Source organism: Moschus berezovskii, chromosome 3 (assembly GCF_049115385.1).
Source record: "Moschus berezovskii isolate FMDL1 chromosome 3, NW_MosBer_1.0, whole genome shotgun sequence".
NCBI classification, from domain to species: Eukaryota; Metazoa; Chordata; class Mammalia; order Artiodactyla; family Moschidae; genus Moschus; species Moschus berezovskii.
In genome coordinates, this window is record NC_142462.1 from 69956963 (window position 1) to 69972006 (window position 15044).

A 15044-nucleotide genomic window follows, 5' to 3' on the forward strand; every position below is an offset into this window, starting at 1 on the left:
TTTTTTTCTATTTCTTTGATTTTGTACCTATATGAGATGACAGATTTTCACTAAACTTATTGTGGTCATCATTGCATGACATCTGTAAGTCAAACCATTATGTTGTATAATTTAAACTTCTACAGTGCTATATGTTAACAATAGCTCAATAAAACTGGAAGAGAAAAAAAAATAAACAATCTTCATTCCATACGTGGGCTACCATCAAATTTTGCAAGAGTATTTAGCAGAAGCATTCTTCTTTTAGACTTGCTCCATAAATCCTGAAAACAAGGAAAAACATTGCCTAAGATTGACACTCGGCAAAGGAATCTGATGAAACCCGTCAGTTCTGTGCCACAGCATGACATCCTTGAAGGTTCCTGGTAATCGTGTGATTATTGAGCTTTCTGCTCTATCTCAGGCTGCATGTGCAAAACATGATTTCTTGTAGCTCATACACACTTGTCCATCAAGACAGCAGCATCCCAAGGCCAGAAAAGACTCCATCCTGTTAGAGTCTCAGCCGGGCATGTTTTAGTCTAAGAAAACACACACAAACCCACAGAGAGGAAAACAAGAGCCAGCTATCCCCTTTCCAAAAAAAAGTGCCCAAGGGTTTGTGTTTCTCTATGTGTATGTGTGTGTTTTACATTAGCTACATTTATCATATGGAAAAACTGAGACTTCGAGACGTTAAGGAATTTCACCAATTTAACACATAAAGAGGTGGAGCTGGGTTTTTTTTCTTTACAATGAATTTAATGTACGAAAATAGGACTAGTACACAATTTGGCAAATGCCCCTGGTTAGGCAGAGTGTGGAATGTCTGAACAAGAGGCAGGATAAAAGTAAAGCGCTTATAAAACAGCGCACTTGCAAAGAGTACAGGTCTAAAGTCAGAAGGTTCTGGGTCCTAGTCCCAGCTGACATACTAATAAGCTGTGGGATAGAGGCAAGTCACTTAACATTTTTGGTTTTAGTTTCCTTACTCAAAGATGGAGACTCAATAATAAAAGCATGCATTACCTACTTCCCAGAGTTACTGAGAAAGCTGTGAAAATACAAAGACACATTCAAAAGTCACGTAACTCCTATAATATATATATATTATATATACGTATATGTGTGTATATATATATATATAAAGAGCACCCCAAAAAGTACCTGCATCCATTCTTGCTCAAACTAAATTTCTTTCCTCTTGCTAATAAAAGGATCAATTGGAATGTGAGATAATTTTGTGAATCAGGATGAACAAGCTCCTGGAGAATGTACACTGCTGTTTTGAGGACATGTGATCCACTCCGTCACAACCAGGCATCCTTCAGTGCCCTGAACCAATGGACCCATTCCAGTTGTGCAGGGAGTCAGGCCCTAAGCCAATTACATCAGGTTTACCAAACACTAACAAGATGCTCACAGTACCCAGAACACTAAACACATCATGAACAGGCAAAAAGAAACACCAACCCACAGGACAACAGATGTGGCCAAGTGTGAGAAATATGATGGCGACACGGGTCACCTTTAAAGTGGCTGCCAGATGCTCCCTTCTACATCCTTCCGGGTAAGCTCACCCTTCAGGGTAAGCGCTTCCTGAACTCTCACTTAAGGACAACAGTCAACTATCTTCAACAAATCATCACCCCCTAGGAAATCTAAAGAAGAGACACCAGGACAAATCCCTCACCGGGCAAGTTACCGCTCTTTCTTGGTGCTCCTGGTTGCCCCAGTCCGCACCGACCCCTCTGAAGTCGGCTGTTTCCTGCTCACTCTCCCATTTTCCACCCTTCACATTCATCTGTTCTAGAACCTAAGCCCTTCAAACTCTGTCCAAAAAGACCATCACATGGTTGAATAACTATAAGGATGATCGGAACCATCAAAGAAAATATACCTGGAAAGCGCTGCCTGGACTCACCGGCCTTGTCAGAAAAGACACTTCAGGGAAAATGCTCACAGAGCAGCCCACGGAACATCTGACTGCCAACACACAGTACAACAGGGTGCAAACGTTACTGTGTATCAGGACCACCCAGAAGTTGCAGAAAACCCAAGGTTCCCGTAGCAGTTGCTGATGCTGGTTTCCAGAGACCACACTTGAAAATTCTGTCATGGTAAGTGGGCAAGAGCTACCCAGTCGGTCATCCCCACGGGGGCAACTTCAGCTCCTGACTCATCCTCCTCCACCCCCAAACTAAGCCTTAAGAAAACTCATAATAGGAATTAAACAGTCAGCCTCCCGCCTCCCTTCTCCTTGCCCAGACGTACAGCCATGCGGCCATGGATGAAAAGAACAATTGTCCAGCCATTCCCCACAAGTATCTCCCGGGTTGAGTCCATTCTCCCCTGTGTACTACATGATTTTGCAAAAGGAGTGAGTTATGATGCAAAATAGAGGCTGTAGAGTTGCAGGAAGTGCATTCAGGCTCCCCAGGTCCCGTTCCCTGAGTGATGCAAGTTCCCAACGCTCAGTGACGGAGCACGCCAGTGGGACAGTGCCAGGGAAATGCTTTGACCCGGTCTTCTCCTCACTCATTTTTCCTGATGCTCTGCCACAATGCACTGTGATTTCCCGCTGAGAACTCACTTCATGTCACCAACAACCCAGTGCAAAAAAAAACCAGTGCATGGTCCCAAGCATACTGCATTTCAAGGCAGGAGTGGGCGTGGGGTAGGGGGTAGGGGGTGGTGTGGAACAGTGGCAGGGCCAATTCCCTTCAGAGCAGGATCAGAGGGGTTTTGCCCTGGAAGGGACTGTCAGAAATATTTCTTTCCTTCCCAAAGTTGATTGTGTTATATAATGTACTATTTCACTAACAGCAGGAGTTACTGCTACAATAATATTGTTTTGTTTTAGGGAGTGTTAAAGGAAGTTCCCACAGAGAATAGCGTCGTGAATAAGGTAAACACTCAGTGATAAAAAGGCATCATACAACTCTCTTCTTCTATGGTTCAAATGTGGAAATCTGGCCAATGTTCACCATACAATCAGTTTGGCCTTTTCTGGCCCTCAGACAGGGGAGGTTTACATATATTTGGGGCTGTAACTGTGGGCCTAAAAACCACCTTCAGGCTAAATAAGGAAAAAGAATGAAGGGTGATTCATTTGCAGCATTTTGGTAAATATATTTACATAGCGTGTATGTTTGCAAATACCTGGTCTTTGCAAAGATTTTTCTGGACACAAATAAGCATATTTGGTAGAACAAATGTGACTTTGCCTCCCAAGGAAAAAACCTCTGACTAGCTCTTTCACACATGCAGAAGGGCAACAGTTCCCAGGCTCTGAGTGCCTCATCTGGTGTAAACCCCATGAAGTCTTGGAAGTCTACATTTTCCTAAGCAGTAACACTAACACAGTCTCCAATGACCCCAAATTTAGGAATTAATCTCAGATATACCATGTTCAAGATACAGACCTCAGTCCAGATAGCTCTATTTAGAAAATTCTGGAGCAGGAGAGCTCAGCCACTCAGAACACTGCATCATATTGGCTGTGGCCTCAAGCCCACTGATTTAAAAATCTTGCCCTCTCCGTACCCGGCCCCCAAATCCACTCATTTGCATGCACAGATGAGGCCCTGCAAGAGCTGCCTTCACACCCAATGCCCTTGCTGGTTCTTATCCTCACCTGTTTTCCAGGAGCGTCATGCACACCACCTCTCGCACCCCGGGGTTGTTGGCCTTCTCCACTGAACAGCCCTGCAAGTTCCAGGTGGCCAGCCTCAGCACAGGCCGCCCGTCCCTCGTGCCTCCAAAGGCCTCCACTGAGGGCCTCGTGGAGATGATCTGCGTCGGCCCCCCCGGCGGCAGATCTAGGTCTTCACTCTGCAAGCTTAGCGAGGTGGGGCTAGGGTGAGGCTTGGCGGTGAAGGTCAGCCCGCCGTTGGTGTGGGTGGACGGAGGTCTGGACCTCTCAGCAAACACCTGGTGCCGTATCCTGTCCAGGAAGGCGGCATTGATCCCGCCCATCCTCACCAGGTCCTCGACGCTGCGGAAGGGCCCATGCTCACGGCGGTAGTCCACGATGCTGACGGCCATCTTCTCCGTGAGGCCCCGCACGCTCATGAGCTGAGCCGGGGTGGCTGTGTTGATGTTGACACGCGGGGTGAGGGGCACGGCAGCGGCGGTGGCCAGGTGGTGAGGCTGCTGCTCTGCCATCAAGTCCCTCCGCAGGGAGCTAGGGGAGTGCTGCGCCGAGCTGCCCTTGCTGCTCACGCAGATCTCAAACTTGACCTGCTCCAGCTTGGTGGCACCCACGCCACTGACCAGTGCCAGGTCCTCCACTTTCTTGAAGCCACCAATGTACTCGCGATACTCCACAATGCTCCGTGCCACCGCGCGCGTCACCCCAGGCAGGGTCATCAGCTCCTCCTCCGTAGCGGTGTTGATGTTAAGTCTCTCCTGGTTGACCAGGATGTTGCTGAAGTTGCAGGCTGCGCTGAACTTGCGACTATGGGACAGGTCCGAGGGGTCCCGGGGGATGGAGCGGTGGCAGCCCAGGGTGCTCCCCATGGCAGGATCAGGAGTCCAGGAAGCCTCTTGGCTAGGGAGGAAGCCCAGTAGACCTCACAGGCACAGAAGAAGGGAAGGTGCAGGATTCAGGGCATGAAATGGTTACCTAGACAAACATTAAATAACCCTGCCCCGAGTGTCCAAAACTACCTTTCACTTGGCCACCTGGAAAACAAATAAACACAAATCGATTGAATCAGTTAATCAGTTTGCATTAGCACTCCCTACCTACAGCTAGGATTCTTAGCCAGGAGTCCAGGGCTGAAGTCTATCTGTGAACCTCAGAAAACACACACAAGGGGGCTGTCCCATGAGGATTTTCCTCTAGTGAAGCCCAATTTTTATCACGTTAGTGTCACAAAACGCTATAAGCAGTTTCTCCTGGAAAGAGACCTATCCCCACCAGCCTACACCTCTCCTCCTTGCCTCTCAACTCTTCCAGCACTGGGGCCATCTCCCGGCCTCCAGTCGCTCCCATTTAAACTCTCAGGCAAAAGGGAGTGGGCATCCCCACGCCCCCTGCTCCTGATCCTCAGCACCACCAGCAACTTTGGAATTCCATCCTCACTAGTGCGGGCACGGAGAAAGGGTTTATCATCCTCTACCAGATTCGGCGCCGTTCCTAGTGCCCCACCTCTCAGCTGCTCCGCCGGGACGTCCTCCTTCCACCTGCGGCTCCGAAGCCTGAGCCCAGCCCGGGACAGCGCCGGCGCAGGTGCTGATCAGCGGCTGGCCGCGGGATCCCTCCCACGCCACCTCGGGCCGCGCGTCCCAGCTGTTTCTGCTGGAGAAAACTCTTGAGTGGCTCTCCCAGAACCGGCAGGAGCCGCAGGGCTTCGCGGAGGCGGCAGCGGCGGTGAAATTCGGCCGCTGCGGCTGCACCAAGTCTTGCGGCTGCACCAGGACTGGCGGCGCTGCCGCAGTTGCGTTCATCCAAACGAAAAGTCCTTCCCCCGACTCGGACGCGGGATCCGCAAGAACCGGGTCCAGAGCCCAGCACCAAAGCCACAGCCACCGATCTGTGTCAAAGCCAAAGTCCCGGCAGCCAGGCCCGCGCCTCCTCCCGCACTACGGCCACGCCTCCTCGCGAGCGCCAACCCCTCCCCCGGACTCCGAGGGCACGTGGGGCGGGGCCGGAGCTCTAGCCGGGACACCAGGGCTTCGAGCCCGAGAGCGCGGGGCGGGCCCTGATGTCCAGGAGGCGGGGCCGCGGGCGCGGGGGCGGGGCCAGGACGCGCGGTGGTGGAATGCAAGGCCCAAGAGTGTGAGAGGCGGGGCTATGCTGCGAGATGGCTGGCCCCAGCGCTAAGAGGTGGCGACGGAACCCCGAAAGCAGAAGCCGGGCCTGGGCGGAAGGGGGCGGGCCCCGGGAGCGTGGAGGCGGGGCTTAGAGGCTGAAGAGGCGGGGCCGACGCCACCGGTGCAGCTGAGGGTCACCCGAAGGCTGTTCTCCGGGCCGCTGCCCCTGAGCTTGGGTTGCTACCGGGGACCAAAGGCTGGCTGTACGGCATAGAGGGTTTTTAGTCTCGCCCGAGGCGGGACTCTCCCGACAGGTTTTCGGTGGGCTGCAGCTAGGGGTGCGGCAAACGCTACCGGGCCGTCGGCCCAAATTTAGTCCGTCTTTGGGGCGTGGAGACAGGGCGGAGACACTCCCTGTGTGGGAGGCACACCTACGGGTCGGGAGCCTAGCCTGCCTTCTGAGAACATTCGAGGACTGAATGGGAACTTTTTATCTTCCGCCGCTCTCTTTCGTCCTCCTCTTTTCTTCCTCTTGTGTATTACCTTTACCCTGCTTACACGCAACCCTAGCAACTCTGCTACTAGGAGAGGGCGCGCACCGCCGGTTAGAGCTGTGTTCGCGTAGGTCACTTACTGCGTTGCTCATTTGCGCGTTTAGCGCTCTGAGTAAATATGGATATTTTCTGTAAGAATTAAATCTAGTTATTAAGGAGGAAGAACATGCTAGTTGGAAATGGAAGCTGGCTTCCCAAAATTCAGAAGGGTTTTTGAATCATGCCACTAAATGACAGTTTAAAAATTAAAGAGTCGGCTGTATTACAGCGGATACATGGAGCTAGAGTATTCAATTAAACAAACTGTGAGGTGAATACTTTGATCCTGGGTGTTCATTGACTTCTGAAGTTTAATCCCCAATCAATGTGACCGATGCTTCTGCTTTAAATTCCGCAGGCTAGGTCAGCAAAAACCAACTCTCAGGGAAGGCAGAGGTACTTCAGATGTGAAATGTGAGCCAACCAAGACTTGGCAAAACGCTGTTTTCTTTCTTTGTATACTGGTTGGGACTCTTAATTGCAGATGACAGAAATTCAAGTCAAACTAGCTAGACAAAAAAAGGGCATTTCCTGGTTTTTGTGGGGGAAAGTTAGGGAATAGATCTTACCTATGTTCCTCATGACTGCATGCAGCCCAAAGTCAACAGGATCTTGTCTGACCCCCTTTATCTCCTCTACTTGCTTCCTCATCCCTAGCACTAGGCTACATTATGCCACTGCTTTCCTCCTGTAATTATGTTGTGATAAAGAAAAAAAAATTTAACCAGAAAATATCTTAAGAGGAGGGAGAAATCTTTGTTGATCAGAATGCCTTAATGGGCTTTTGTGGCTGTGGATGGACAGCCTAGGGACATTGCTAGTTGGGCTGGAACATTTTTATTGTTTAATCTAGAACACTTTGGAGGGTAAGTTCAGTTCAGTTCAGTCACTCAGTCGTGTCCGACTCTTTGAGACCCCATGAATCACAGCACGCCAGGCCTCCCTGTCCATCACCAACTCCCGAAGTTCACTCAAACTCACCTCCATCGAGTCGGTGATGCCATCCAGCCATCTCATTCTCTGTCGTCCCCTTCTCCTCCCGCCCCCAATCCTTCCCAGCATCAGAGTCTTTTCCAGTGAGTCAACTCGTCGCATGAGGTGGCCAAAGTATTGGAGTTTCAGCTTTAGCATCAGTCCTTCCAATGAACACCCAGGATTGATCCCCTTTAGAATGGACTGGTTGGATCTTCTTGCAGTCCAAGGGACTCTCAAGAGTCTTCTCCAGCACCACAGTTCAAAAGCATTAATTCTTCGGTGCTCAGCTTTCTTCACAGTCCAACTCTCACATTCATACATGACAAATGGAAAAACTACAGCCTTGACTAGACGGACCTTTGTTGGCAAAGTAATGTCTCTGCTTTTTAATATACTATCTAGGTTGGTCATAACTTTCCTTCCAAGAAGTAAGCATCTTTTAATTTCATGGCTGCAATCAGCATCCACAGTGATTTTGGAGCCCCTGTAAACAGAAGCGTATCTTTCACCTTTTAGAAAGCCAGGGACTTGCCTGGTGGTCCAGTAGCTAAGACCCTACGCTCCCAATGCAGGGGTCCTGGGTTTGATCCTTGGTTAGGGAACTAGATCCCACATGCTGAAATTAAAAGTTCACTTGCCACAACTAAGAGTTTGCAAGCCACAACTAAAGATTCTGCAAGCCACAACTAAAGATTCTGCATGCCACAACTAAGACCTGACACAGCACATAAATAAAGGTCCTAAAAAGGAAAGAAAGAAAATAAAGCCAAAATGTAGCTAAACTACCATGCATCGAAACAAGGAGAAATCACAAAAGGATGGCTAAATTTTAAATGATTGACCATACCAAATGTTGGTGAGAATGTGGAGCAATTGACACTCGCATACATTGCTGGTGGCCATGTGAGAAGATACAACCATTTTGTAAATCAGTTTGGCAATTTCTTAAAAAGCTCAACATACATCTAGCATGAAAAGTTAAATATCAGTCACTCATGTATGACTCTTTGAGACCCCATGGACTATAGCCTGCTAGGCTCCACTGCCCATGGGATTCTCCAGGCAAGAATGCTAGAGTGGGTAGCCATTTCCTTCTCCAGAGGACCATCCCAACCCAGGGATTAAGCCTAGGTCTCCTGCATTGCAGGCAGATTCTTTACCGTCTGAGCCGCCAGGGAAAAACCCAACAATTCCATTCCTAAATATTTACCAAGGAGAAATGAAAGCATAAACCCAGTCTTGTACATGAATTTTAATAGGAACTTTCTTATTTAGCAAAAACCCAGAAACAACCTAAATCCACGAGTAGAGAATGGCTAAACAAATTGTGGTATATCATCCATACAGTAGAATACTACTCAGTAATAAAGAAAAAACTATTAATACCCACAATATTGAAGAATCTCAAAACCATACTGAAAGAAAGCCACACACACCCTCAAAAAAACCTAAATATTTTATGATTCCATGGAAAAATACAAACTAATCTATATACAGAGAAAGCAGATCAGCAGTTTCTTGGGGATAGGATTAATGTGTTAAAAAAGGACACAAGGAAACTTTGGGGGATGCTAGAAATGTTTGGGGTTTCATGGTTGTATGTATTAGTATGTCAAAACTGAAACAATTGTACTCTTTAAATATGTGCAGTTTAGTGTACTTCAGTCAGACCTCAACAAAGACTGGGAGGAAATCTTTAAAAAATCAAAATAAAAAGGAGTGCTCTTTGAGCTCAAAGGGAAAAAAGAAAGGACAGGATAATTTTAGGGAGGAGGGATATGTGACCCAGGGTGGAGAGGAGGAAGTTGAAGGGGACCAAGGGTCCAAGAAGTTGAGTCTGGAGCTAACAGAAGAGACCCGTGAACATCCCCAAGTTAGGATTGGGGACCCAGAAGGCCAGGTGTCATGAGACAGAATATAAATGCATTGTTTTAAGCTTATAAATACTGAAGTGGTTGCCTCACAGCAAAGTGTATCATATAGATGTGATCCTCAGGTCTTGTTTCTCCAGCAAGAAAAGCCAGTGTCACGGCTCCACATGCTGTTGCCTTTACAACTCATTGACCATTGTCTCATTCTTAGGAAAGTTTCACCAGGCTTTGATTTCCCCCAAGAAAAGAGGTTTTTGTTTTTATTCAATTGGGTCATGAGAAAATTTTGGCAAGGGCCTATCTCTTGCCCAGTGGTTGATGAGTGTCTTGTGACAGCTGTAGCAATAAAGCAGGGTAGTTTTTTAAAATGATTATGTTTAAACAAAATGTTCCCTATGTATATATATATATATATAGGCTGTACTGGGTCTTGGTTGCTGCGTGGGACTTTCTCTAGTTGTGGACAGCAGGGGTTACTCTCTAGTTGTGCTTGGGCTTCTCATTGTGGTGGCTTCTTTCGTGGAGCATGGGCTCTAGAGTACATGGACTTCAGTAGTTGCAGCTCCCAGGCTCAAGAGCACAGGCTCAATAGTTGTGGCGCACAGGCTGAGTTGCTCTGCGGCATGTGGGATCTTCCTGGATCAGGGATCTAACCCACGTCTCCTGCATTTACCCAGGGAAGCCCCCAAAATATGTTTTTTTTTTATTGCATTTATTTCTACTGAGCCATTTCCCCTCCCTCACAAACACAAAAGACAGGATGGAGAAGAGCAGGGAAGAGGAGAAATGCCCAGGGTAACAGTCTAGCCTCAGAAGTTCAACCAGGTACAGGGCAGGGGCTGGCCTGGGGCTCCAGCCAGGGTCCTCTCCTCTTGTCTCCTTAGTGCCCCATGGCAGTCCTTTGAACTGCCAGTTATCTTGGATACTATGATTTTCAAGGCCATAGAAATGGTGGATATCTCCTTATCTGAGCTCCTGAGTGAAGGCTGGACAGACTGCACACCTGCGTCCTCCACCACGCAAAGTCCTCTCCAGGAGGGGCCCTGTACCCACAGCAGCTCAGCTCCCACCCGCAAATGTTTTCTTCCAGTATCTGATCTCCTGAACCACCTCTTTGAGCTCCATGGATCTTGTGATCATCATGTGTAAAGTGCAGGGAGCCCACTTGACCTCCCGATGTGCTTTCTGGTTTATATTACTGCCTGGACCACCTGAGGTTTCATCTTTGCTCGACTTTCAACTTCAGGCTGGTTCTTTCTGATTGACCTGAAACATGGGTGCAGATGAAGGTAAAGGGCTTTTACCTTCCCATTGGCCCCTGGCTGCTGCTGGGGGAGAGGCTGGGGCCACATTGTCAGGCAAACTCTGGTGGTCACACCCTGTCTAAGTTGCCTGGTGTGGACGGAATTTTCTTTGGAGGATACCCTCTGGGGAGTTTGGGTCCATCTGGGGGTCCCACCAGTGCTGCTGGTGATGTGTGGGTGCGGGGGGAGACCACAGGGCCACACCAAGGGCAGTACTGGAGTGGTCTTCTCCAGCCAGGTTGGGGCTTGGCAGGACTTTGGCTGCTGCTGGCTTTCCATTGTAACTGCTGATCCCTGCTGTCAGGCCACCGATGTTCATGTGCTGCTGCTCTGACTGTTCTGAGTAGGAATGAAGCTCTGCTGCTTTGGGTGAGCTATACTTTGCAGGATAGATAAAGAGGGCAGCTGTGGGTTAGATTAGCCAAAGGAGCCAGTTTTGGGGTAATGATACAGCCTTCCAGCTCAGATATCTTGTTGACTAGGAGCACATAGGTGACCATCACTTCAGTTCATCATACCTCTGGCCCATCTACAAGTCATGGATCCCTTCCCATGAGTAGCCCATGGACACCATCAGCTCAGTCTACCTGGGATCCTGTAGTCAGGTAATGGCTCTATGTAAGGTATTAGTCCCTCCCATGGCCCATATTGATCCATTAATCCTTTATGATTTCTTCTCAAAAGCCTCCCTTGATGAGGTTGAGGATGATGGATTTCTTGAGCAGTTTTTCATACTCCATGGACATGTTGAAGGGAATATTATGTATTCTGCTCAGTGCCCACCCCCATAATAAAGAAAAAGGTGAGAAAAAATAAGAAAAATGAGGGAAACTGAAAAGAAGAAAAATGTGAGAAAAAATAAAATAAAAAGTAAAACACAATAAAGACAAAATAAAAGTGGGATGAAAATTTTTAAATTAGAAAAATTAAAAGGATAGAGAAAAATGAGAAAAAGAAGGGGCAAGGGGAATAGTAAGCAAAATAGACAAAAGGCTAAAGAAGAAAAAATTTAACTTTGCTGAAAGTCCCTCAGATGACAAAAAGCTAGCTTCCAGGGCTAGACTTACCAAAAACCTTGGCCTAGCTAGGGACCTACATAGGTGTCTGGAATTCTATAACAATGGCTCCTTATGAGGTCAGAGCAAGAAAGGGACCCATCACAGCTAGAGATAGAAGAGTGATATTCTCTTTTCTGATTCAAGAATCATTTCCTTTTTTTTTTTTAAGGTGCTTTTTGTTTATGTGGATTATAGCAATTGATATTTACCTTCTTTGAAATTAAAACCTGTAGGGTGATTCAGTGCCCTTTTCCTTTCTAGTATGAAAAGCTATAATAATTTATGACTTTTTAAATGTTCATAATGTCTACACTTAAAATTTTAATTCTTTTTTTTCTTTAAACTCTGGATGACTGGTCTCAAAATGGTGTCACAACTCCACTAACATCATGATACTATACGGAAATATTCCTTTGCATGAAATAATGTAATGTTTTTGTCTGGCTTTGGTATTAGGGTAGTGCTGGTCTCATAGAACAAGTTAAAGTATTCCTTCTGCTTCTATCTTCAGGAAGGAATCGTAGAGAACTGGTATAATTTCTTCCACATTTATTTGGCAGAACTCACTGGTGAACCCATCTGGGCCTGGCGCTTTCTGTTTTGAAAGGTTATTGATTCAATTTCCTTAATAGATATAGACCTATTCAGATTGTCTATTGAGGAAGACTTTTTCCCCCCAAAGTCCTTTTTTTTTTTAAGAGAATTAAAACATTTCTATGACAATAAAGTAAATAGAAAGGATTGTAGAAAAAGAAAATTTCCCATTGGCAATCCATTTGTCTGTTTGTAAATGTGCCAGTTTATCTGCCAAGGGGTCACTGCTGTTAGAAGAACCTATTTCTCTGTTGAGATACATGGAAGAAACAGTTCTCATTCTTGTAAGCAAGGCTGCATCTGTTTGGTTTTACTAAATGGCTTAGTCTGAGCCCCCACAACTGAACTCGAGAGCAGTTAAAAACAGGCACCTCAATTTACAACTTCCAGGGAACCCAAAAGTGTTATTTTTCCTTCCTTCAGTGGATTTGACCTTCTTCCAGGAAAGTGGATTGAAAGGCAGGAACTAAATTTTGACAGTACCAGTTTGGGTTTCTTTGTATCAAATTCCTCCTCACAAAACTCATCTTCTATTGACTCATAAATTGTTTCATTTCATGTCTGACAGTTGAAGGCTTTTGTCATTTCCCCTGACATTCTAAATGCCTCTCTGAGTGGTATTTTATTTCTTATGGAGCATTTGGCTGGAGATTGTTATAGCGAAGTCCCAACAGAACAAGGTGGCTTCATTTACCAGAATGGAGAACATTACCATCAGAGGCTCGACGTTGCCTCTGGTGGTAGTGCCCAGAGTTGTTATTATTATAGAAAATAATATTCATTAATTTTTAAAGGAGATGTGATTATCACCATCACACTTAGGAACTCTAGCTCCTGTTTGCTTTATTCATTTCCTCTTAAAAGCAACATGTGCAGTTAGTTCCAGACTTCTGCTTTCTCACAGTATAGCTGATTCTTTATTGTTTATTAAATTGGAGGGTTTCTGAAACATACTTCTTGGTAAAGCTTAGCACTTTGATTTCTGGGTGCCTAATTAGAAGACTTTGCTTAGCTTCGAATGCTCCAGAGGCAGAGGAGGGAATCAGGCAATGCCCTTGGGCCCCGCACTTCTGTGAGTGGGGTGAGGAGCCTCCTTCAAGCAGCCCATGGACCAGAGGAGGAAGTTCCTCTGGCTGGAGGTAGGGGAAACAGCTCTCATACATACACAGGCAGCAGGTGGACCTCCTTTGCCCTGCCTCCCATTTTAGGCTCACTTGGTAACATCGGCCCCAATGTCAACACCACGCCAAATTCAACTTATGGTGCACTTTTCTGGTTCTCACATTCTCTCCCCTTTCACCATTACCATTGCCATTCTTTTTAAGCTACATTTCTCCTAAATATTGGAAAAGTAAGGCCTGATAATCTGGTAGTCAGTCCTAACCTCATAGTCCTACTTCCAGGAATGACTTCCTTAAGAAATTAACCTTGAAGGATTTAAACAGCCTCCCTCAAAGTGTGATCCAGTGGTAGTGAGGAAGAGACAGTCAAGAAGACACAGAGCTAAATACAATTGAACCCCTCAACGGGGAATCTCTCCCTTTTCATTTTTCTGGCCATCACTAAGGGGAAAGTCTCAGGTCAGGGCTCCTGTGACCATAACATGTTCTCAGATCTGGTAATCTCTTTCCATAGGGGAGTCAGTGATCTCAGGTTCAGAATCTTGACAGGCAACAGTATTAAGATAAAATTTAATTATATTGTTTTCCTTTGGGGATTTGATATATCTGTCTCATATATAGTCATATATCTCCAGGTGCAGATAGTGCTCAGATATGGCAAAAAAAAAAAAAAAACAAAAAACCCTAAATGTATTCAAGAAAGACTGCAATATAAATACCATGTTTTACAGGCAGTGGTTCTTCCCTTGGCACCGCATGGGAAAGCCAGAGGCACTTGTGAAAATCTCAATACCCAGGCTCCTCCCCTCCAGACCAATTCCATTAGAAACTCTGGGTATTTGTTAAACCTCCAGATGACTCTGATGCATAGCTTGAAAACAAGTGCCTTAAACTGATTTTAGATTAGAGTATAAATGAGATCAGTTCAGTTCAGTCGCTCAGTCGTGTCCGACTCTTTGCGACCCCATGAATCACAGCACACCAGGCCTCCCTGTCCATCACCAACTCCCGGAGTTCACTCAAACTCACCTCCATCAAGTCAGTGATGCCATCCAGCCATCTCATTCTCTGTTTTCCCCTTCTCCTTCTGCCCCCAATCCCTCCCAGCATCAGAGTCTTTTCCAGTGAGTCAGCTCTTCACATGAGGTGGCCAAAGTATTGGAGTTTCAGCTTCAGCATCAGTCCTTCCAATGAACACCAGGACTGATCTTTAGGATGGACTGGTTGGATCTCCTTGCAGTCCAAGGGACTCTCAAGAGTCTTCTCCAGCACCACAGTTCAAAAGCATCAATTCTTCGGCACTCAGCTTTCTTCACAGTCCAACTCTCACATCCATACATGACCACTGAAAAAACCATAGCCTTGACTAGACGGACCTTTGTTGGAAAAGTAATGTCTCTGCTTTTTAACATACTATCTAGGTTGGTCATAACTTTCCTTCCAAGGAGTAAGCGTCTTTTAATTTCATTTAAATTTAATGTGATGATTGATATGATTAAGTTTAAATTGATCATCTTGATGTTTATTTTCTCTTTGTTCCACTTAATCCTTTTTCCCTCTTTTTCTGCCTACTTTTGGATTGATTGCTTTTTTGTAACAGTTTTTTTTTTTGAGATATAATTCACCAATTTAAAAAGTGTGTAATTCAGTGATTCCTAGTATATACACAGAATTGTGTAGCCATCACCATATTTATAGTATATCACTCTAAAAAGAAACCTCATACCTTTAGCTATCACCCCCAAATCCTCCCATTCCTACCCCTCCCCCTGCTGCTGCTGCTGCTAAG

The 15044-nt window shown here is 46.2% G+C and overlaps 1 protein-coding gene across 2 annotated transcripts in view; it reads right to left on the reverse strand.

The window, feature by feature from the left end:
• EEPD1 (endonuclease/exonuclease/phosphatase family domain containing 1) overlaps nucleotides 1-5550 on the reverse strand; it is a 137300-nt gene extending 131750 nt beyond the window's left edge. Inside the window, exons 1-2 of one of the 2 annotated variants that reach the window (XM_055420880.2) lie at nucleotides 5135-5550; nucleotides 3617-4665 (exon numbers count right to left, since the gene is read on the reverse strand). In XM_055420880.2, the coding sequence (XP_055276855.2) occupies nucleotides 3617-4500 (884 nt within the window). In that variant the 5' untranslated portion in view covers nucleotides 4501-4665; nucleotides 5135-5550. The remainder of the gene's footprint in view (nucleotides 1-3616; nucleotides 4666-5134) is intronic. The other variant, XM_055420881.2, reaches the window with a different exon arrangement.
• Nucleotides 5551-15044: the final 9494 nt, after the last annotated feature.